Below are 24,567 nucleotides of genomic sequence, written 5' to 3' on the forward strand. Positions count from 1 at the left end.
TCGAAGAATTTTTCTCTCAAACACACCAAGCACTGCCATGTCTGCTTGCGCAAGTACCCAGGCTTCGGAGCCATACATCAGCACGGGTAGTATCAGTGTTTTGTAGAACGTTATTTTTGTTTGACGAGATGTGTGGCTTTGTTTTTAAAGTGCTTACTTAAGCCATAGTAGCATCTGTTGGTCAATACAATTCTACTTTTTATTTCACAACTGATGTCGTTTGTTGTGTTTACGGAGGTGCCGAGGTAGACGAAGTCTTTTACTACCTCAATATTATAGGAACCAACTTCCACAGTCGGTCCGAGCTCAATGGACGCATTGCGCGTCGACACCATCAACTTGGTCTTCTCACCGTTTACCGCCAGACACACTTTAGCAGATTCTCCTTCGACCTTTATAAAGGTATCACTTACTTCTTTTACTGATCGGCCTATGATGTCTATATCATCAGCATAAGCAAGTAACATGTGACTACTGGTGTAGATTGTGCCACTTCTTTTGACGTTTGCCTCTCGTATAACCTTTGCCAGCAGGATGTTAAAGAGATCACACGAAAGGCTGTCTCCTTGTCTGAAACCTCTTTTGGTACCAAACTCTTCGGAGAGGTTCTTTCCTATTTTAACAGAGGACCTCGTGTCAGTTAAAGTCATTTTGCAAAGCCGGATGAGCTTTGCGGGGATACCAAATTCAGACATGGCTTGGAATACCTTTGAACGCAGCGGGCTGTCGAAGGCTGCTTTATAATCAAATATGGTAGGTGTCGATCTGCATCTATTGGGTCTTCTCCAGGATTTGCCGCAGGGTAAATATCTGGTCAATGGTGACTTGCCAGGTCTAAAGCCACATTGGTATGGTCCAATTATCTCGTTGACCATAGGCTTTAGTCGTTCGCACAATATCCCTGACACGATCTTGTAGGCAATCGGGAGTAGACTTATGCCCCTATAGTTAGAGCATACAGTCTTATCTCCCTTCTTGTGGACGGGGCACAGGATACTCAGGTTCCAATCGTCGGGTACTCGTTCTTCCTGCCAGATGGTGCTAACTAGCTGTTTTGAACAGCTCGGCTGGTAAGCCATCGGCTCCTGCTGCCTTATTATTCTTCAGCCGATTTATTGCTGTCTTTACCTCATCTTGGCTGGGCGGTATACATTCAATACCATCTTCTGGGATTGGGACTGAGGTATCTTCGTCGTCTTCGCTGCTATTGGATACCACCAGTTTTGAAAAATGTTCTTTCCATATCCTGAGTACACTATCTGTATCAGTTACCAAATTACCTTGCTGGTCTCTACAGGAGGATGTGCCTGTACCAAAGCCATCAGTTTGATGCTTGATTCTTTGGTAGAATTTTCGGACTTCATTCTGGCTCCTGTACATTTTTTCACACTCCCGCTTTTCCATCTCTCTCTTTTTCTCCTCTCTCCTTTTCCCCCTGTATCTCTCTCGTGCGCTACGCGTTGCTACGGATTGTAAAGTAGCCCTATATGCCGCATTTTCTCCTCGGTGGCAGCACGACACTCGTGATCATACCTTGGATTCCTTGGTGGAGGTCTCTAGTATCCAAGTATGTATTTTGCGGCTGTTTGCATGGAGTGGGCAATGCTTTGCCATTGCACTGAAATGTTATCGGGATGAGGAGTGCTTTGATTAACCAATTGGGCTAGTTGAGTGGAATATGCTGTGGCTATCTGTTGTGATTGCCGCTTACCAATGTCTAACTTTCGTTCGTACATTGTTTGCTACGTTTAAGCGGGTGCGTACCTTTGCTGCAACAAGGTAGTGATCCGAATCAATGTTTGCGCCTCGGAACGATCGTACATCCAACACGCTCGATGAATGTCTTCCATCTATCACAACATGATCAATTTGATTTCTTGTTTTTTGATCTGGAGACAGCCAGGTGCCCTTATGAATATCGAGATCTGGTACTGCTAACTACCATGTACTGCTGGTACTGCTAACTACCATGTTTTTTGCAGCTGGAAAGTCTATCAGCCTCATACCATTGTCAGATGTTTCACTGTGGAGACTGAATTTCCCGACTGTTAGGCCAAAGATATTCTCCTTTCCAATTTTGGCATTAAAATCGCCTAGAATGATTTTAATGTCATGGGCAGGGCAACGGCCATATGTTTCTTCTAAGCGCTCGTAAAATATATCTTTGGTCTGTTCGTCCTTGTCTTCAGTGGGAGCATGAGCGCAAATAAAGCTGATGTTGAAGAATTTAGCTTTTATTCGAATTGCAGCAAGTCTTTCATTCACTGGGGTGAAGCTTGATACCAGATGTTTTAGCCTACGACTAACTACGAATCCGCAACCAAACTCATGCTTTACGTCATGGCAGCTATAATACAGTGCGTCAGCTTTAGGTGTTGTTGTGACGCCTTTCCCAATCCATCGTATTTCCTGTATGGCAGTAATATCGGTCTTGTACTTTTCAAGTACGTCTGCCAATGCGAAGACTGCACCTTCTCTATAAAGAGTGCGAACATTCCAGGTGCAGATTCGCAGATCATGGTCTTTAAAACGTTTGCGGGTTCGTCAACTTTAGAGGGGTTTGTTTTCCTTTTCTTTCGTTTTTTCATAGTAGGCTGTTTTTTCTAGGGGAGGGTTACTAACCCGACGCCCAAACCCAAGTTTTTAACGTTCTTATGGGTGAACGCGCGGCACATGTTAGCTAGCTCACTACCTTTAACGGGTGTTAAAGGCAGTTCGCCAGGTGACACCACGGGGAGGTCAGTGTCCGCTTGAGATGAAAGAGGGACCATGATAAATCCTGGGCTTTGCCATGTTAAAACCGGTCAGGACCGTTCCTTGGTATCTTCCATCCCCTACGTCACCCACTATAAAAACTATTTTTTAAAAATCCAAGATTATTAAAAAACATTATTTAAAAAATTCGCGATTACTAAAAAATATTCTGAAAAAAATCCACGATTATTAAAAAAATATTCTTTAGAAAATCCACTATTATTAAAAATAGTCTTTAAAAAATCCACTATTATAAAAAAATATTCTTTAAAAAATCCATGATTACTAAAAAAATATTCTTTAAAAAAATCACGATAAAAAATATTAAAAAACTATAAAAAGGAATTTGAAAATCTACGATTATTAAAAAAAAATCCTTTAAAAAATGCACGATTTTCTTTAAAAACAAGTTTATTTAAGTGCTTCCTAAAAGTATGCTTTACATTTATAACATCTTTGACCCTAAAAGTATACATTAAAGTAAAAATTACTGTTTCCTAGGTTAGAGTGTAAACATAACACTGTAAAATTATTTCTTAATAATTTTCCTCATCACAACCACCCATTCAATTTCTGACATTGCAAAATAATCATAATAGTGGCTTCTCTCCTGCAGTGTTGCTCGAAAGTCATCACGTTTATTTTTTTAAACAACCTCATATGGAGTTGCAAAGATTCGTTTTTTTTTCTTCCCACATTTCTTTGAATCCGCCATAGACATGACATGATGGTTTGCTTTTATGCCTCACGCAAGGAACCATCCGAAGAAATTTCTTCTTAAGAACATCAGACATGTCCCATAGTTAAGTTACTTACTGAAGAAGTCATGCTGCTATTGTTGTCTAACGACTTTAGAGGTTTAGCGAAGACCACAATGTTTCATTTTCATGGTTCATGGGGCTGTAGGGGTGGCGGTGGTGTATTATTATGACGACCCGCTGGGTAAATAGTTTGAAATGAAAATATATATTTTTAAAAATCCAATATTTAAAGCAAATAAAACAGGGCTTTATGAACTGCTAAATGACTGTTTAAAAAAGCAAAGAAATAGTTTTGTATTTTTGGCTATTGTTTTAAAAGCAATTTAAGATTCAACTCTATCTAAATTTAAATTGTTTTCTAAATTCATTTTATATTTCACCATAAATTCTTTCCCTCCAACAGAAAAGAGGAGTATCATCTACAATATACATTGTGTGACCGTACTAAATTTAAATCAAAAAATCCGAATGGAAAGCACCTCCCTTTCTATGTTCCAAGAGCACCATAAACAAACCCATGCATACATCAATATCGATTGTCATATTGTTTCCTTCTCCTGCGCGGGAATCCTACAAATACGTTGTGTTGTACCCCATTACTTACCTTGATTTCTATGCGGGACATGTGTGCGAATCTCCTAAAGGATTTGACTGCATTCACAGTCACATCCTTATTTAAAATAAGAGCACATCAGTTTGTATATGTGGCCACGATTTAGAGCTTCTGAGCATTGCGGCATAAATATACCTACCATTCTTTTTTAAACCCTCACTCAATTTCCGTATGCAAAAATTATTGCTATCTGGGGAATTTTATTGCTTCAATACATACATAGAGTATACAATTTTCAATGACGTAAAGAATGTGGATATTTTTGTTGTTGTTATAAGTATGTTGTTACTCTGATGTACCAAATACAATCGATATGGATTGAGCACAAAATTTCTGCATGGTAGGTTTTTTCAATGTTATTTCTTGTTTGAAAAAAAAACGGTATTTTTGTGCATATTTTTAGGAGCATGTTTCTCAAAGGATTATATTATGGAGTTTCTCCACATAAAAATGAAATTAAAATTACCTGCATTCAGGGTCATTGAAAAAATTTATATTATTCTCTGCAAAGTCATACGATTATCATCTTGTGTAATTAATTTACTATCTGTTGCCTACATTAGGGCTTAAAGAAAAGCAATACATTGCGCTATCATATGTCCGACTTCCAGTTCTAATATGATTTGTGTCCTAATATTAAGAAAACCGACGCTTCATTTCATTTTCCACAGTAATGAAGATAGTTTAAAGTTTCTGTCTTTTTACTAATATCATGCGCCTAAAAATATATGTACAATTTTAACTAACCATGAAAGCTAACTATTCGGCGGGTATCAATGTTGAGTTATAGATGGCACACATCATTGACCTTTTTGGAGCTTTTTACACTGCTAGTACAAAACCTTTTTGCGGCACCTTCCTATCAGTAATGACCAACCTTAGGATCCATGTTTGTCTTTCAGATTTTCAAAACATAATTATGCATCTTTGGGATGTTCTTACGAGGTTTAGCCATTCACCGTGAATCAATTGTGAATTATAGATGGCGATATAGATCATGTATGTTTTTTTAGAAGTTCCTTACTTCACAAGTATCCAGAGTTACCCGGGATTTATGGTCAAACATTTAAGCTAAGAATGAAGTCATATACCTGGCGGCCTGTTAGTCTTTAAGATGTTCGATACACAATCGTGCATCTGTAGGTGGTTCTTTCAATGTCTATTAACATTAATATTGAATTAAAGATGGCGCCTTACGTAGCAACTTCTTACCAATATGGCGAATATTGAATTGAGCATTTTCCTCTGGATTTCGATGGACAATCAAGTAACTCATTAGCCAAAATGTTAATCACATCCACTAATATGACAACCTGTCAGAGTAAAATATGTTCAAATTAATATTTTGCATCACCTGCCATTAGTCGTGTATCAAAGATGAACTGTAGATGGCGCTAGATTGTTGTGAAAGTCTCTTAATATTCTTTAAAAATAATTATACCTAAAAAAATCCGCGATTATTCGTCTGTGGATCGGTCAAAACATATTCTTTTAAAAATCCACGATTAGTGGTCAGTTGATCGGTCAAAACATATTCTTTTAAAAATCCACGATTAGTGGTCAGTTGATCGGTCAAAACATATTCTTTTAAAAATCCACGATTAGTGGTCAGTTGATCGGTCAAAACATATTCTTTTAAAAATCCACGATTAGTGGTCAGTTGATCGGTCAAAACATATTCTTTTAAAAATCCACGATTAGTGGTCAGTTGATCGGTCAAAACATATTCTTTTAAAAATCCACGATTAGTGGTCAGTTGATCGGTCAAAACATATTCTTTTAAAAATCCACGATTAGTGGTCAGTTGATCGGTCAAAACATATTCTTTTAAAAATCCACGATTATTGGCCTGTTTTTGATTTGATTTTTTTTAATCCACGATTTAAAAAAAGATTTTTCTTAAATCCTCGATTGTAAACATTTTTTTAAATATACGATTAAAAATATTTTTTTTAATCCTCAATTTTAATAAAATATTTTTTAAAAGATACGCGATTGTTAAAAAATATTTTTTTTAAAAATCCAGGATTGAAAACAATATTTTTTTAAAAAATCCACGATTGTTAGAAAGTATTTTTTTTAAAAAATCCAGGATTGAAAAAAATATTTTTTTTTAAAAATCCACGATTGTAAAAAATATTTTTTAAAAAATCCACGATTCTAAAAAATATTTTTTAAAAAATCCACGATTCTAAAAAATATTTTTTTAAAAAATCCACGATTGTAAAAAATATTTTTTTAAAAAATCCACGATTGTAAAAAATATTTTTTTAAAAAATCCACGATTGTAATTTTTTTTTAAATCCACGATTGTAAAAAAATATTTTTTTAAAAAATTTACGATTGTAAAAAATATTTTTTTAAAAAATCCACGATTGTATTTTTTTTTTTAAATCCGCGATTGTAAAAAAATATTTTTTTAAAAAATTTACGATTGTAAAAAATATTTTTTTAAAAAATTTACGATTGTAAAAAATATTTTTTTAAAAAATCCACGATTGTAAAAAATATTTTTTTAAAAAATCCACGATCGTAAAAAATATTTTTTTAAAAAATCCACGATTGTAAAAAATATTTTTTTAAATAATCCACAATTGTAAATTTTTTTTTTTTAAATCTACGATTGTAAAGAACATTTTTTTAAAAAATACACGATTGTAAAAAAATATTTTTTTAAAAAATCCAAGATTGTAAAAAATATTTTTTTTAAAAAATCCACGATTGGAAAAAATATTTTTTTAAAAAATCCACGATTGTAAAAACTATTTTTTTAAAAAATCCACGATTGTAAAATATATTTTTTTAAAAAATCACGATTGTAAAAAATATTTTTTTAAAAAATCACGATTGTAAAAAATATTTTTTTAAAAAATCCACGATTGTAAAAATTATTTTTTTAAATAATCCACGATTGTAAAAAATATTTTTAGGAAATCCACGATTGTAGAATAATTTTTTAATAAATCCACGATTATGAAAAATTATTTTGAAAAATTATAGTTCACTCAAAAAATATTTTTTTTTTGTAAATACAAGATTTATGGTAACTCAAAAAAATTTAAAAAATCATGATTGGTCATTAAAAAAATATAAAAAATCCACGATTTTAAACAATATTTTTTTAAAAAATGCACGATTATCAAAAATATTTTTAAAACTTCCACGATTATCAAAAATATTTTTAAAAAGTCCACGATTATCAAAAATATTTTTAAAAAGTCCACGATTAAAAAAAAAAATATTTTTTAAATGTCCACGATTATCAAAAATATTTTTAAAAAGTCCACGATTATCAAAAAATTTTTAAAAAGTCCACAATTTAAAAAAAAAAAAAATTTAAATGTCCACGATTATCAAAAATATTTTTAAAAAGTGCACGATTATCAAAAATATTTTTAAAAAGTCCACGGTTATCAAAAAATTTTTAAAAAGTCCACAATTTAAAAAAAGAAATTTAAATGTCCACGATTATCAAACATATTTTTAAAAAGTCCACGATTATCAAAAAATTTTTAAAAAGTCCACAATTTAAAAAAAAAATTAAATGTCCACGATTATCAAAAATATTTTTAAAAAGTCCACGATTTAAAAAAAAAAATATTTTGTAAATGTCCACGATTATAAAAAATATTTTGTAAATGTCCACGATTATAAAAATATTTTTAAAAAGTCCACGATTATCAAAAATATTTTTAAAAAGTCCACGATTATCAAAAATTTTTTAAAAAGTCCACAATTTAAAAAAAAAAAAAATTAAATGTCCACGATTATCAAAAATATTTTTAAAAAGTCCACGATTTAAAAAAAAATATTTTGTAAATGTCCACGATTATAAAAAATATTTTTAAAAAGTCTACGATTATCAAAAATATTTTTAAAAAGTCCACAATTTAAAAAAAAAATAATTTTTAAATGTCCACGATTATCAAAAATATTTTCAAAAAGTCCACGATTATCAAAAATATTTTTAAAAAGTCCACAATTTAAAAAAAAAACAGTTTTTAAATGTCCACGATTATCAAAAATATTTTTAAAAAATCCACGATTTAAAAAAAAATATTTTTTAAATGTCCACGATTATCAAAAATATTTTTAAAAAATCCACGATTTAAAAAATATTTCTTAGAAAATTCACCATTTTAAAACTGCACGATTATAAATAATATTTTTAAAAATCCACGATTTTAAAAAATTTTCTTAAAAATCCACGATTTTAAAAATACACGATTATATACTTTTTTTTAAAATATAGGATTATCTAAAATATTTTTAAAAAGTCCACGATTTAAAAAATATTTTTTAAAAAATCAACGTCTGATGTTTTTTGTAAAAGCCGAAAAGTGAGTGTGATTCTCGTTTATTTGAGAATACTAGACACTTAAAGAGTTCGGTTTGTCGCTAAAAAAGGCACCATTTCAAAAAGCTGAAAAGCCAATTGATAATTCTCTTCGCCTGGATGAAGTCATGATATTGGTAGCGATCAGTAAAATTTTGCAACACTGCCAGTTCGTTTTGAAAAACATTTCTCTCTGTAATAGAGGGTAATAAATGAAGTTAAGCCATTGGGGGAATACTCCAGCTTAAGCAAAAAATATTTTTAAAAATCCACGATTTAAAAAAAAAAAAATTAAAAATCCACGATTATAAAAAGTATTTATAAAAATCCACGATTTAAAAAAAAATTAAAAAATCCACGATTATAAAAAGTATTTTTAAAAATTTTTAAAAATCCACGATAAGAAAATAATATTTAAAGAAACACGATTATGAAAATATTTTTAGAAAGTCCACGATTGTAAAATAATTTTTTTAATAAATCACAATTATAAACAAATATTTTGTAAAAAAAAATAAATAAAATATTTTTTTAGTCAGAACCAAAAATGTAGACGATTATTGGTCATTCAAAAAAAGATTTTTTTAACAAATACACGATAATAGGTCATTATTTTTTTAATGATGCTTAAAAAAATATTTAAAAAAAACAAGTTTATTGGTCTTGGAAAATACTTAAAAAATCCAAGTATATTAGTCTTGGAGAAATATTTTAAAAATCCAAGTTTATTGTCTTGGAGAAATATTGGGGAAATATTAAAAAAATCCAAATTTATTAGTCTTGGAGAAATATTTAAAAAATCCAAGTTCATTAGTATTGGAGAAATATTTAAAAAATTCAAGTTTTGGAAAAATATTCATTAACAAATATTCATGAAAAATATTCTTTAAAAAATTTACAATTATTGGCTTATGAAAAATATTCTTTAAAAATCCATGATTACTGGTCTATGAAAAATATTCTTTAAAAAATACACGATTATTCATCTATTAAAAATATTGTATAAAGAATCCACGTTTCATGAGCGTGGAAAATATTCTAAAAAGAATCCACGTTGCATGAGCATTGAAAAATATTCTTAAAAAATCCACGTTTCATGAGCATTGAAAAAAATTCTATAAAGAATCCACGTTTCATTGTCTTGAAAAATATTATTTAAAAAATCAAAGTCTACTAAATAGTTCTTAAAAGTATGTCCTGCATTATCACATTTTGTGCCCCTAAAAGTATACATTAAAGTAATATATTGTGGATTTGTTGACCATAGGCTTAAGTCGTAACATAACTAGAGGTTATCGCGGACCTTCTGTTCGAGGCCCGCTCATGCAGCAACATGATTCAACCTGCTTAGGTACATTCAGGAACGAAAACGATTTCCGAGCTAGAGACCATTAAAAATTTTAAAGGGTATACAAACTCCTCAGAGTTATTTTGGCTTAATATCCTGAGTATTTGCAGCCATGAAAAACTTCTCTACAAGTGGTGTCATTAGGCACACCGTTCGGAATCGATGATTAATTGGAATTCCATAAACATAAAATTAAACATAAAATCTGCAACACTTATTGATATGGGAAAAGTTTCCCCTGGCCCCTTTACGGATATTCGTGATTTAATTATAGATTGTTTAAGTTATATTTTTTATTTATTGTCCCTGAGGAAGGAACTGAAATCGAATATGTATTTTATATAAAATTTACAGTTTTTGTATCATGCGGGCTTCGATTGTGTTTAAATTTTACCTCTTCACTCAACAAATTCCATATTTAGAGTACTGCCCACATAAAACACGGCACGGTCCGCTCTACATGATGATTCATAATTGGTTTTTACTGAATAAAACTCTGTATCTTTCGATGGCTTTCGATATTATCTCTAGACACTGAACACTCACGACAAAAATATCCATTTATCCGCGTGACACGAGAATTGGCGACACGAAACATGGCCCACTGCGATTCTGAATCGTTTTAATTGATTAAATGTCTGTAACTTTTTAACGTATAGAGGCAGTTGATTCTTTTTGAAAGATAGCATCTTAAGCTTCGTGATTCGTGACACGAATCAATCATCAACATTTCCATTAAGTCGAGTATGTATGGAAAAAAGTAAAAAATCTGTTTTTTAACACAACAATTTAGTATGATTCCCAGCAAAAAAAGTCATTACTAAGTAATGACTTTATTCAGTAAAATTTGGCAGTAGTAACTACTTACAAATATACCGTAAAAGTCATTATTTTTACATGGGGATGTCATAGGGAGGAAGTACTTCCTTAAATATGTTTTTTAAGTACATACTTAACCACATACCGGCAGTCGAAAAGGAGGTAAAAAGCAACGTTCTATTTTTAGAAAAAAAAAATGAGGTGAAATTATATTCAAATCCAACACTACACATTTTTTTGTTTTTTTTTTCTTTTTCATTCGATACCTACTAGTTTTGAACACACGAACTTCTGATTTGTAGCCAAACACACTACACACTAGGCCACTCGCACAAACAACAAGGGTTGGTTTAACTCATCCATGTACATCAACATGTTTTTGTAATTTTGTAAACAAAAAAACCCCATGCCGACGCTGAGCTTTGAACACACAACTCTAGAATTTGTAGTCGGACACACTAGCTCTGTGCCACCATACTCATTACATAGTAAGTTAGTAGCATGTAAGGAAGTAACTAGTTATGTGTAAACTGTTATATATGTACTGTCTGATAATGCGGAGGGTAATGAGTACTCATTACCTGGTAATGCAGAAAGTAATGACATGTGCCTTCCAAATTTTTGCTGGGTTGTGACACTCCAACTTCGTGATTGTCTAAATTTTACGCTAGGTAAAAAGACGCACAAAAAATGAATGTACCCGCGGAACACAAATCACGACCCTTCTATAGTTCACCATTTCATTAGATTCCGGTGCAGACGATAGTTCTTGAAAGGTGATTGAGTTAAGAAATTGATAGGACACTTGTCGTGTCACGCGGGTATATCCATTTTTCTTGGGTTTCGAACTTAATTTTGGGCTAGAAATATACTGATTTTGCTCATTTGGAGTTTGAATTGACTTAACATAAAGTAAAAATCTAGACAATTTTCCTAAAATCGGAAAACTTTAAGATTTTATACAGAAATAATCTCTTTAAGCTATGTTCACAGCTTATTAAAATTAAATCAATTCAGTTGTCTACTTTTAGGCAGTTATTTATTTATTTTTGCATACTCAATTCAAAGTATAACCTTCCAGCTCTAATTGGCTTTTGCTAAAGTATTAACAACCAATTCAATTTTCCACTAAATTAATTCAACGTATTTTTTGTGGCTCCAATTAAGGCTTATACGGCATCTCTATTATATTCAGTCGGTGGTCTATTCATTTCGCAACAATTGAATTTGTATAAAAAATATCATATTCTATTTAAATTTATTTTCCGTTGTTTTTTTTTGTATTATATCCCCACCTATCTTATTCAGTTTCAATTACATTGATTGCTTTCATGGTGTAATTTTGTGTACATAAGTAATAGTACTGTCAGAATGTACACATACACACTTGCACATGTGCATTAGTGTTAATATTTCAAAAACATATTTAATTGAATTCAATGAAAACATAAAAGTTGTACTGCAAAATAAAGAACACAAACCACTGGATTGTGGTTAGTTTGTGTTTGTGAGGAGGTCCTTTTGAAATTCCAACTTTCTCTCCTTGCAGATCCTAACCTTACCCGCTTCAAAATGCTTTCTATTTATTCATCTTTGTATGCCAAACTATCATCCGTGTGGAATATAGAAAATATTTTTTTTTACCTTCCTTCACCTATCTTCCAACACCTTTCTTTCTGGGCTTCGGCCTCTAAGGGGCTGCATATTCCATTTTGCTGCTGTCATTGACTGTAAGGCCATAAAATATGTTTGTTCAGTTCGTTTTTTTTTCTCTAGTTTGCCCCAAGTTATATATGTTTGATGTTGTTTTTTTGTATTATATATTTATGGTACATTGAAAATTTGATAAAAAGGCTATAAAATGTGCATAAATTTATGTGCAAGTTTTCGGTCGTTTTGTAGAAAGAAGAATAAAAAAATGACTAAATCCATTAGCAATGAGTCCATAAATGTTGTGGTTTTTGGGGGAAATGCAGGAGGATATATTTTGGTGCAGGTATTTGATACAATTTTAAAGGAATTTAAGATTAGATAAAGTTATGAAAACATATTCTGCAACAAAATCCACTATTATTAAATATTCTCAAAAAAATAATAAAAAACATTTTCTAAAAAATCAACGATTAGTACCAACTACTTCAAAAAAATATTTTGTAAAAAATAAACGATTATTAGTACTTGAAAAATATATTTTTTAAAATATCTAAAATTACTGGTACATAAAAAATATTTTATTAAAAAATCCAGGATTATTGGCACTTAAATTTTTTTTTTAAATCCACGAAAAAAAATTTAAAAAAAATATTTTTTTAAATCCATTTTTATTAAATATTCTCAAAAAAAAAAAAAACAAACACAAAAAAAAAAATAAAAATTAAAAAAAATACGATTAGTACCAAGTACTTCAAAAAATATTGTGTAAAAAATACACTATTATTGGTACTTGATAAATATATTTTTTTAAAAAATCCACGATTACTGACATAAAAAATATATTTTTTTTTGAAAAAATCCAGGATTATTGACACTTGAAAAAAATATTTTTTATAAAATCCACGGTTATTGGTACTTGAAAAAAATATTTTTTAAAAAATCCACGGTTATTGGTATTTGAAAGAAATAATTTTTACAAAATCCACGATTATTGGTACTTAAAAAATGAGGCCATAAATGTTGTGGTTTGTGGGGGAAATGCAGGAGGATATATTTTGGTACATGTATTTGTTTGATACAATTTTAAAGGAAATTAAGATTAGATAAATTTATGAAAACATATTCTGCAACAAAATCCACTGTTTTTAAATATTCACAAAAAAAAAAAAAACAAAAATAAAAAAACATTTTCTAAAAAATCGACGATTAGTACAAAGTACTTCAAAAAAATATTTTGTAAAAAATACACTATTATTGGTACTTGAAAAATATATTTTTTAAAAATCCACGATTACTGGTACATAAGAAATATTTTTTAAAAAAATCCACGATTATTGGTACTTGCTTTTTGTTTGATGCAATTTTAAAGGAATTTAATTTTAAAGGAATTTAATTTAATTTAAAGGAATTTAATTTATGAAAACATATTGTGCAACAAAAGCCACTATTATTAAATATTCTCAAAAAAAAAATCCACAAAAAAACATTTTCTAAAAAATCGACGATAAGTAACAACTACTTCAAACAAATATTTTGTAAAAAATACACGATTATTGGTACTTGAAAAATATATTTTTTAAAAAATCTACATTTACTGGTACATAAAAATATTTTTTTAAAATCCACGATTATTGGTACTTGAAAAAAAAATATTTTTTTTAAAATCCACGATTATTGGTACTTGAAAAAAATATTTTTTTTAATCCAAATATTTCTTAAAAATTCACCATTAATGGCCCTTCAAAAAATATTTTTTAAAAAATTAACAATTACTAGTGCATAAAAACTATTTTTTAAAAATTCATTATTATTGGCACTCGAAAAAAATATATTTTTTAAAATCCACGATTATTGGTACTTGAAAAAAAAATATTTTTTACAAAATCCACGACTACTGGTCCTTCAAAAAATATTTAAAAAAAATCCACGATTATTGGTCCTTCAAAAAATATTTTTAAAAAATCCACAATTATTAAAAAAACATTTAAAAAATTCACGATTGAAGATTTAAAAATCCACGATTTTAAAATCACGATTATTTAAATTAAATTATTAAATTTTGTTAAGTCCACTATTATTAAAAGAAAATATTTAAAAAAACTAAACCCAATTAAAAAAAACTTGTTCTTTTTAAATTTAAAAACAACAAGTCTGAGATTAACCCGACTTACATAACAAATAATAAAATAAGTTTTAAAAAATTTACGGTTATTAAAAAATACTTTTTAAAAAATTTACGGTTGATAAAAAATAGTCTGGCTTACCATTGTTGTTGGCGAACAATGCCAACTTTTCTCCACTAATAAATTCGTTGTTTTAAAATATTAAAACAACAACAGTGAGATTAATTAATCTAGACTATTAAAAAATAATAAAAATTGCAACTGATATGCCAATAAAAAAATTTAACAAATTTACGGTTATTTTTAAAAATTCACGATTATTAAAAAATATTTTTTTTAAATTCACGATTATTAAAAAATATTTTTTTAAATCCACGATTATTAAAATATATTTTTTTAAAAATCCACAATTATTAAAAAAAAATTAAAAAACGATTCAAGATTTAAAAATCCACTATTTAAAAAAATGTTAAAAATCCACGATTATTAAAAAAGGATTTTTAATAACCCACGGTAATTAATAAAAAGATTTTGAAAAAACACGATTATTTTATAAAGAATTTTCAATAATCCACGATTAATAATAAAAAGGATTTTTAAGCATTCACGATTATTAATAGTCCACGATATTAAAAAAAGAATTTTTAATAGTCCACGATATTAAAAAAAGAATTTTTAATAGCCCACGATTATTAAAAAATGTTGTTTAAAAATCCACGATTATTAAAAAATGTTATTTTAATCCTTTTTTGAAACTCCTCTATTAATGATAAATATTTTTTAAACTCCACGATTATTAGAAAATGATTTTAGAAAAATCCACTATATTAAATAACATTTTTTAAAAAAGTCCACGATTATTAATTTTTTTTTGTAAAATATTTATTTTTTCCAAATAAAAAATTCCACGATATTTAAAAAATATTCTGTAAAAATATCCACGATTATTAAAAAATTCCACGATATTTAAAAAAATATTCTGTAAAAATATCCACGATTATTAAAAAATTCCACGATATTTAAAAAAATATTCTGTAAAAAAATCCACGATTATAAAATATCTTTAAGAAATCCACGAGTGTTAAGAAAATGTTCTACAAAAAATCCACGGTTATTAAAAAATATTTTTTAAAAAATTTACGGCTATTAAAAACTATTTTTTTTTTTAATTTCACGATTATTAAAAAATATTTTTTTAAATCCACGGTTATTAAAATATATTTTTTTAAAAAATCCACAACTATAAAAAAGTTTTACAAAATCCATGACTATTAAAAAAAAATTTTTAATAATCCACGATTATTAATAAAAAGATTTTAAAAATCTACCATTATTAAAAAGGATTTTTTAAAAATCCACGGTTATTAAAAAAAATTTTCTTAAAATCCACAATTATTAAAAAAGTATTTTTAATAATCCACGATTATTAATATAAAGGATGTTTAAAAATCCACGATTATGAAAAAAAATATTAATAATCCACGATTATTTATAAAAGGATTTTTAAAAATCCACTGTTATTAAAAAATGTTTTTTAATCCTCGATTATTAATTAAAAAAAAAATTCTAAAAAATTTAAGGTTATTTTTAAAAATTCGCGATTATTAAAACATAATTTTTTAACTCCACGATTATTAGAAAATGATGTAAAGAAACCCACTATTAAAAAATATTTTTTAGAAAATCCACGATTATTAAAAAAATATTTTAAAAAAACCACGACTTTTTAATAATGTCAAGTAAAAAATATTTTTAAAAAATCCACGATTATTGACTATTCCCAAAAAATATGTTTTAAAAAATCCACGATATTTAAAAGTATTCTTTAAAAAATCCATGATATTATAACAATATTCTTTAAGAAATCCATGATTATTAAAAAATCTTTCAGAAAACCACGAGTGTTAAGGAAATATTCCACAAAAAATCCACGATAATTAAAAAAAAAGTATTCTTAAAAACGACTACTAGAAAAATATTCTTTAAAAAATTCATGATTATTAATAAAATAATCTTTTTAAAATCAAAGATTATTAAAAAAAATTCTTTAAAAAATCCACGATTATTGAAAAAATATTCTTTAAAAATTCCATGATTATTAAAAAACATTCTTTAAAAATCCACGATTATAAAAAAACATTCTTTTAAAATCCACGATTATTAAAAAATTATTCTTTAAAAAATTCACGATTATTAACCCAATCCCTGCGAAGGTTTTGTGAAAAATTCATACTTTTTCACTTTATCTTGCTTTTAGGACAAGAATTGGAACCCGAATGACCGAAATATAGAAGGCAAATAGACAGCTGTAATGCTTTACTGTTAGAAAATACTAATATTAATATAAATATGTTCAATATGTGGATTTCTTCTTCCAAAAAGTAAAATAACACAAGTGGTTCCATATGGAACCACCGCAGTGATTGGGTTAAAAAATAATCTTTAACAAATTTACGATTAAAAAAAATATTCTTTAAAATACACGAATATTAAAAAATGTTCTTTAAAAAATTCACGATTATTAAAACACAATCTTCTAAAAACATAATAATAATATAATTGTTCTACAAACATCCCAGATGGGACAAGGGAGACTTCTCTCATATCAATGAGTGCACTCCGATTCATATTAGCTAAATGATATGGGACCTACAGTTTATCGCCGAGTCCGAACGGCGTGTCCTAAGACACCACTTGTAGAGAAGTTTTACATGGCTGAAATACTCAGGAAATGTCGTCAACATTACTGAGGGGTATTTTGCCACCGTTGAAAATTGTTTGATGTTGCTTGGCCGGGGAATCGAACCCACGAGCTTCGGCGTGCAAGGCGGGTGCGCATACCATTGCACGACGATTGTTAAAAAAATTAGTTAAAACATCCACGATTATTCAAAAAAATATTCGTTAAAAAATTCGCGATTATTAAAAAATATTCTTAAAAAATCCACGATTAATAAAAATTATTCGTTAAAAACCCACGATCATTAAAAAATATTCTTAAAAAAAATCCAAGATTATTGAAAAAATATTCGTTATAATCTACGATTATTAACAATTATTCTTAAGAAATTTACGATTATGAAAAAATCTTAACAATCCATGATTACTGAAAAAGTATTTTTTTTAATCCACAAATATGATTTTTTTTAAATCCACTATTATGAAAAAAATATATTTTTTTTAAATCCACAAATATGATTTTTTTTAAATCAACGATTATGAAAAAAATATTTTTTTTTTAAATCCACAATTATGCAAAAATATTTTTTTTAAAAATTCACGATTATGAAAAAAATATTTTTTTTTTCAAAATAGTCTGGCTTAATCCCATTGTTGTTGTTTTATTATTTTAAAACAACTAATTTATTAGTGGAAAAAGGTTGGCATTGTTCGCCAGGGGGTAAGGCAGGGAAGACTAGTTTCGATCCACGCCACTGGATCTCATCAGTTCCCTTGTTTCTTGTTTGTGGATATTCTCCACCGAAGTTATTTTTCAATAACTTCTTCAACAAGAAACTTTTTATACCCAAACATCAATCGTCAGCGCGAAGTATAAAGGTGAACAAAGAAATAACTTCAATGGGAAGTTTTTCTTTGGCAACCTAATACAACTCCGACGAAAGTGTTTGCGAAACAAACCAAACCTTTTCCACTGCTATGTGTCGTCAAATTTCGACGAATGCACATAACAAAATGTAGTTGGTAGCTTGTCGCAGCCAACCATACAAACGGTGCCAGTGTTTCTTAAATCGAACATTTGTGGCGTCGTTTTTATTGGGATAGCTAATACAATTTTGTTTTTTTTTTCTGAATAGTCTGGCTTAATCCCATTTTTGTTGTTTTATTATTTTAAAACCACTAATTTATTAGTGGAAAAAGGTTGGCATTGTTCGCCAAGGGATAAGGCAGGGAAGACTAGTTTCGATCCACGCCACTGGATAAATTAGTGGTTTTAAAATAATAAAACAACAACAATGGGATTAAGCCAGACTATTTTGAAAAAAAAACAAAAAAAAAAAACAAATTAGCAATCCCAATAAAAACGACGCCACCAATGTTCGATTTAAGAAACACTGGCACCGTTTGTATGGTTGGCTGCGACAAGCTACCAACTACATTTTGTTTAAAAAAAATTTTATTTAAAAAAATTAGAATTATGAAAAAAAATATTTTTCTTAAAAAATCCACGATTAATTAAAAATGTATTCTTCAAAAATCCATTCTTATGACTAATCGTTGAAAAAATTATTCGTCACAAATCTTTGTTTCATATTACAAAATTTATTATTTCTAAAGAAGGTTACTTGTTTTCCACTTAAATCTAATTTTACTTATAGAAATTAATACCATACATTTTTTTCAATTTCTCACTTATTATCCACAATTTCAAAATAAACTTTTGATACTTTGCATTTATTTTAAACTTTCCACAACTTTACCACTGCCTTTGGTCATTTTCCCAAAATGTACAGCAACATCGGCAAAGACATTCTTCATCAACTCCTTGATGCCATCATCGGTTAAGGCTTTTTGATAGGCCTCATCCGTCATACCAGTTTCGGCAGCATCATTGAACAGCAATGGAGATATGTTCAACTATAAATCACAGTTATTTCTCCGACTTCTATGATACTCATAAAATACAACTTCCTTACCTGTTGAAATGTTTGCAAATACATAAGATTCTTCTTCCCCAATTCCTTTTCCTCCTTGGCCATCTCTAGTTTTTGTACAAAACGTTCAATATCCTTATAACGTTTAGTATTCGGTTCCAGGGGTTTCTTTAACATGTTAAACAACTCGATCTGTGCTGTGAATAAGGTATTCAAAATTTTCTCAGTTTCAAGGTGGGCTTCACGTTCAAAGCCCACATTAGTAACTTCACTAAATACCGGAAATGTTACAACACCACTTTGGGCTAACTGGAGATCAAACACATTTTATTATTTATTTTGGTTTTTTTTACAACAATTTTCAACTCACTTGTATTAAACAAAATGTCAAGAAGACAAAACTTATGGGCAAATAATTTAATTTAGTTTTAAACATTTTGTGTTAACTTTGATTTTTCTGCGATTATTGTTATCTAGTCTGTTAGAACTCCAAACTTCTACTAATCACTTGCATTTCTAGCTGTGCTATTTATTAGCAGAATTTAAAGCTGTACTAGAACCTACACCCATACAACTATAGGGCCTATTATCATTTCGATTCTTCCTTACAATTCATTCATCTTTGATGAGATACTTCAAAGTGACAAAAAGTGACAGTACTCCAACTCAAGCAATCAAGTGACAAACATATGTAGAATGGAATGGTGTTGGTATACTAAGTTTGTCATTCCATTTGCAATTTTTCGTGGATTTTTTATAAAATATTTTTTATAAAATATTATTAAAAAATATTAGTTAAAAAAATCCACTATTTTTAAAAAAATATTAGTTAAAAAATCTACGATTGTTAAAAAAATATTAGTTAAAAAATCCACGATTATTAAAAAAATATTAGTTAAAAAATCCACGATTATAAAAAAAATATTAGTTAAAAAATCCACGATTATTAAAAAAATATTAGTTAAAAAATCCACGATTATTAAAAAAATATTAGTTAAAAAATCCACGATTATTAAAATAATATTAATTAAAAAATCCACGATTATTAAAAAAATATTAATTAAAAAATTCACGATTATTAAAAAAATATTAGTTAAAAAATCCACGATTATTAAAAAAATATTCTTAAAAAAATCCACGATTATTAAAAAAATATTCTTAAAAAAATCCACGATTATTAAAAAAATATTCTTAAAAAAATCCACGATTATTAAAAAAATATTCTTAAAAAAATCCACGATTATTAAAAAAATATTCTTAAAAAAATCCACGATTATTAAAAAAATATTAGTTAAAAAATCCACGATTATTAAAAAATATTAGTTAAAAAATCCACGATTATTAAAAAAATATTCTTAAAAAAATCCACGATTATTAAAAAAATATTAGTTAAAAAATCCACGATTATTAAAAAATATTAGTTAAAAAATCCACGATTATTAAAAAAATATTAGTTAAAAAATCCACGATTATTAAAAAAATATTGGTTAAAAAATCCACGATTATTAAAAAAATATTAGTTAAAAAATCCACGATTGTTAAAAAAATATTGGTTAAAAAATCCACGATTATTAGAAAAATATTAGTTAAAAATCCACGATTATTAAAAAAATATTAGTTAAAAAATCCACGATTATTAAAAAAATATTAGTTAAAAAATCCACGATTATTAAAAAAAATATTAGTTAAAAAATCCACGATTATTAAAAAAATATTAGTTAAAAAATCCACGATTATTAGAAAAATATTAGTTAAAAAATCTACGATTATTAAAAAAATATTAGTTAAAAAAATCCACGATTATTAAAAAAATAGTAGTTAAAAAATCCACGATTATTCAAAAATATTATTAAAAAAATCCACGATTATTAAAAAATATTCTTAAAAAAATCCACGATTATTAAAAAATATTCTTAAAAAAATCCACGATTATTAAAAAATATTCTTTAAAAATCCACGATTATTAAAAAATATTCTTCAAAAAATTCACCATTATTAAAAAAATTCTTTAAAAAATCCACGATTATTAAAAAATATTCTTTAAAAAATCCACGATTATTAAAAAATATTCTTAAAAAAATCCACGATTATTAAAAAAAAAATTCTTTAAAAAATCCACGATTATTAAAAAATATTCTTAAAAAAATCCACGATTATTAAAAAATATTCTTTAAAAAATCCACGATTATTAAAAAAATATTCTTTAAAAAATCCACGATTATTAAAAAAATATTTTTTAAAAAATCCACGATTATTAAAAAAATTCTTTAAAAAATCCACGATTATAAAAAAATATTATTAAAAAAATCCACGATTATTAAAAAATATTCTTAAAAAAATCCACGATTATTAAAAAATATTCTTTAAAAAATCCACGATTATTAAAAAATATTCTTAAAAGAATCCACGATTATTAAAAAAATCCACGATTATTAAAAAGTATTCTTAAAAGAATCCACGATTATTAAAAAAATCCACGATTATTAAAAAATATTCTTAAAAGAATCCACGATTATTAAAAAATATTCTTAGAAGAATCCACGATTATTAAAAAATATTCTTTAAAAAAATCCACGATTATTAAAAAATTTTCTTTAAAAAATCCACGATTATTAAAAAATATTCTTAAAAAAATCCACGATTATTAAAAAGTATTCTTTAAAAAATCCACGATTATTAAAAAATATTCTTTAAAAAATCCACTATTATTAAAAATATTCTTTAAAAAATCCACGATTATTAAAAAAAATTCTTTAAAAAATCCACGATTATTAAAAAAATCTTTAAAAAATCCACGATTATTAAAAAATATTCTTTAAAAATTCACGATTATTAAAAAATATTCTTTAAAAAATCCACGATTATTAAAAAATATTCTTAAAAAAATCCACGATTATTAAAAATATTCTTTAAAAAATCCACCATTATTAAAAAAAAAATTCTTTAAAAAATCCACGATTATTAAAAAATATTCTTAAAAAAATCCACGATTATTAAAAAAATATTAGTTAAAAAATCCACGATTATTAAAAAAATATTAGTTAAAAAATCCACGATTATTAAAAAAATATTAGTTAAAAAATCCACGATTATTAAAAAAATATTAGTTAAAAAATCCACGATTATTAAAAAAATATTAGTTAAAAAAATTCACGATTATTAAAACTATTCTTAAAAAATCCACGATTATTAAAAATATTCTTAAAAAAACCCACGATTATTAAAAAATATTAGTTAAAAAATCCACGATTATTAAAAATATTCTTAAAAAATCCACGATTATTAAAAAAATATTAGTTAAAAAATCCACGATTATTAAAAAAATATTAGTTAAAAAATCCACGATTATTAAAAAAATATTAGTTAAAAAATCCACGATTATTAAAAAAATATTCGTTAAAAAATCCACGATTATTAAAAAAATATTAGTTAAAAAATCCACGATTATTAAAAAAATATTAGTTAAAAAATCCACGATTATTAAAAAAATATTAGTTAAAAAATCCACGATTATTAAAAAAATATTCGTTAAAAATCCACGATTATTAAAAAAAATGTTAGTTAAAAAATCCACGATTATTAAAAAAATATTAGTTAAAAAATCCACGATTATTAAAAAAATATTAGTTTAAAAAATCCACGATTATTAAAAAAATATTAGTTAAAAAATCCACGATTATTAAAAAAATATTAGTTAAAAAATCCACTATTATTAAAAAAATATTAGCTAAAAAATCCACGATTATTAAAAAAATATTAGTTAAAAAATCCACTATTATTAAAAAAATATTAGCTAAAAAATCCACGATTATTAAAAAAATATTATTTAAAAAATCCACGATTATTAAAAAAAATATTCGTTAAAAATCCACGATTATTAAAAAAATATTCGTTAAAAATCCACGATTATTAAAAAAATATTCGTTAAAAATCCATGATTATTAAAAAATATCTTTAAAAATACACGATTATTAAAAATATTCTTAAAAAAATCCACTATTAGGAAAAAATCTTAAAAATCCACTATTACTGAAAAAGTATTCTTTAAAAATCCATGATTATAAAAAACATTTTTTTAAATCCACAATTATGAACAAATATTTTTTTTTAAATCCACAATTATAAAAAAAAATATTATAAAATTATTATGGAAGAAATATTTTTTTTTTTTTTTAATCCACAATTATGAAAAAATGTTTTTTTTATATCACGATTATGAAAAAATATTTTTTAAAAAATCCACGATAACAAATATACCTCAAAAAATCCACGATTAATAAAAAAGTATTCTTTAAAAATCCACGATTATTAAAAAATATGTTTTAAAAAATTCACGACTATTAAAAACATTTTTTTTTAAGAAATACACTATTTATTTATTTTTTTTTTAAATCCACGATTATTAAAAAATATTCCTTAAAACTCCACGTTTATTGCCACGTCCATTTTTCTAAATCCATGATTATTGTTCCATGGAATAATATACTTAAAAAAATCCATTCTTATGACTTATCCTTGAAAAAAAATTATTCGTCATAAATCTTTGTTTCATTATTACTAAATTTATTATTTCTAAAGAAGTTTCCTTGTTTTCTACTTAAACCTAATTTTACTTATAAAAATTAATACCATACATTTTTTTTCAATTTCTCACTTATTATCCACAATTTCAAAATAAACTTTTGGTACTTTGCATTTGTTCCAAATACTCATCCATGGTGGTTTCCACAACTTTACCACTGGCTTTGGCCATTTTCCAAAAATAGACAGCAACATCGGCAAAGAAATTCTTCAGCAATTCCTTAAAGCCATTATCGGTTAAGGCTTTTTGATAGGCCTCATCTGTCATACCAGTTTCAGCAGCATCATTCAACAGCAATGGAGATTTGTTGAACTATAAAACACAGTTATTTTTCCAACTTCTACGATACTCCATCAAATAAACCTTCCTTACCTGTTGAAATGTTTCCCAATACATAATATCCTTCTTCTCCAATTCCTTTTCCTCCTTGGCCATCTCTAGTCTTTCTACAAAAAGTTCAATATCCTTATAACGTTTAGTATCCGGTTCCAGGGATTTCTTTAACTTGTTAAAGAACTCGATTTGTGCTGTGAATATGGTATTCAAAAATTCCTCAGTTTCAAGGCGGGCTTCACGTTCAAAGTCCACTTTGGTATCTTCACTTAATACCGGAGATTTTACAACACCACTTTGGGCTAACTGGAGATCAAACACATTTTGTTATTTATTTTCGTTTTTTTTACAAAAATTTCCAACTCACTTGTATTAAAGAAAATGTCAAGAAGACAAAACTTATGGGCAAATAATTTAGTTTAGTTTTAAACATTTTGTATTAACTTTGATTTTTCACAGATTATTTTTTTTTTTCTAGTCTGATCTATTAGAGCGCTAAGCTTCTACTAATCACTTTCATTTCTAGCTGTGCCAATTATTAGCCGAATTAAAAGCTGTACTAGAATCTACACCCATACAACTATAGAGCCTATTATCATTTGGATTCTCCCAAACAATTCATTCATCTTTAA

At 27.0% G+C, this 24,567-nt stretch overlaps 3 protein-coding genes across 6 annotated transcripts in view; 1 reads left to right on the forward strand and 2 right to left on the reverse strand.

Moving 5' to 3' along the window:
• Positions 1 to 24,567, forward strand: part of LOC141393987 (uncharacterized) — a 402,117-nt gene that overhangs the window by 153,419 nt on the left and 224,131 nt on the right. The window lies entirely within an intron of this gene.
• Positions 18,669 to 19,627, reverse strand: LOC141392776 (uncharacterized). The gene is made up of 3 exons (XM_073965743.1): positions 19,391 to 19,627; positions 19,063 to 19,329; positions 18,669 to 19,003 (listed from the first exon to the last, which is right to left on the reverse strand). Exons 1-3 carry the CDS (start codon positions 19,454 to 19,456, stop codon positions 18,821 to 18,823), a joined length of 516 nt encoding a protein of 171 aa, XP_073821844.1. The 5' UTR covers positions 19,457 to 19,627; the 3' UTR covers positions 18,669 to 18,820.
• On the reverse strand, positions 23,563 to 24,465 carry LOC141392777 (uncharacterized). Its single transcript, XM_073965744.1, has 3 exons — positions 24,303 to 24,465; positions 23,975 to 24,241; positions 23,563 to 23,914 (listed from the first exon to the last, which is right to left on the reverse strand). Exons 1-3 carry the CDS (start codon positions 24,366 to 24,368, stop codon positions 23,690 to 23,692), a joined length of 558 nt encoding a protein of 185 aa, XP_073821845.1. The 5' UTR covers positions 24,369 to 24,465; the 3' UTR covers positions 23,563 to 23,689.

Source organism: Musca autumnalis, unplaced genomic scaffold (genome assembly GCF_047663935.1).
Source record: "Musca autumnalis isolate F117 unplaced genomic scaffold, ASM4766393v1 scaffold_2, whole genome shotgun sequence".
NCBI classification, from domain to species: Eukaryota; Metazoa; Arthropoda; class Insecta; order Diptera; family Muscidae; genus Musca; species Musca autumnalis.

Coding starts and splice junctions, on each gene's coding strand:
- LOC141392777 (XM_073965744.1), bottom strand. CDS start 24,368: ATGTTTAAAACTAAACTAAATTATTTGCCCATAAGTTTTGTCTTCTTG. Junction 24,242..24,302: donor TGACATTTTCTTTAATACAA/GTGAGTTGGAAA, acceptor TTTGATCTCCAG/TTAGCCCAAAGTGGTGTTGT. Junction 23,915..23,974: donor ATTGGGAAACATTTCAACAG/GTAAGGAAGGTT, acceptor TGTGTTTTATAG/TTCAACAAATCTCCATTGCT.
- LOC141392776 (XM_073965743.1), bottom strand. CDS start 19,456: ATGTTTAAAACTAAATTAAATTATTTGCCCATAAGTTTTGTCTTCTTG. Junction 19,330..19,390: donor TGACATTTTGTTTAATACAA/GTGAGTTGAAAA, acceptor TTTGATCTCCAG/TTAGCCCAAAGTGGTGTTGT. Junction 19,004..19,062: donor ATTTGCAAACATTTCAACAG/GTAAGGAAGTTG, acceptor TGTGATTTATAG/TTGAACATATCTCCATTGCT.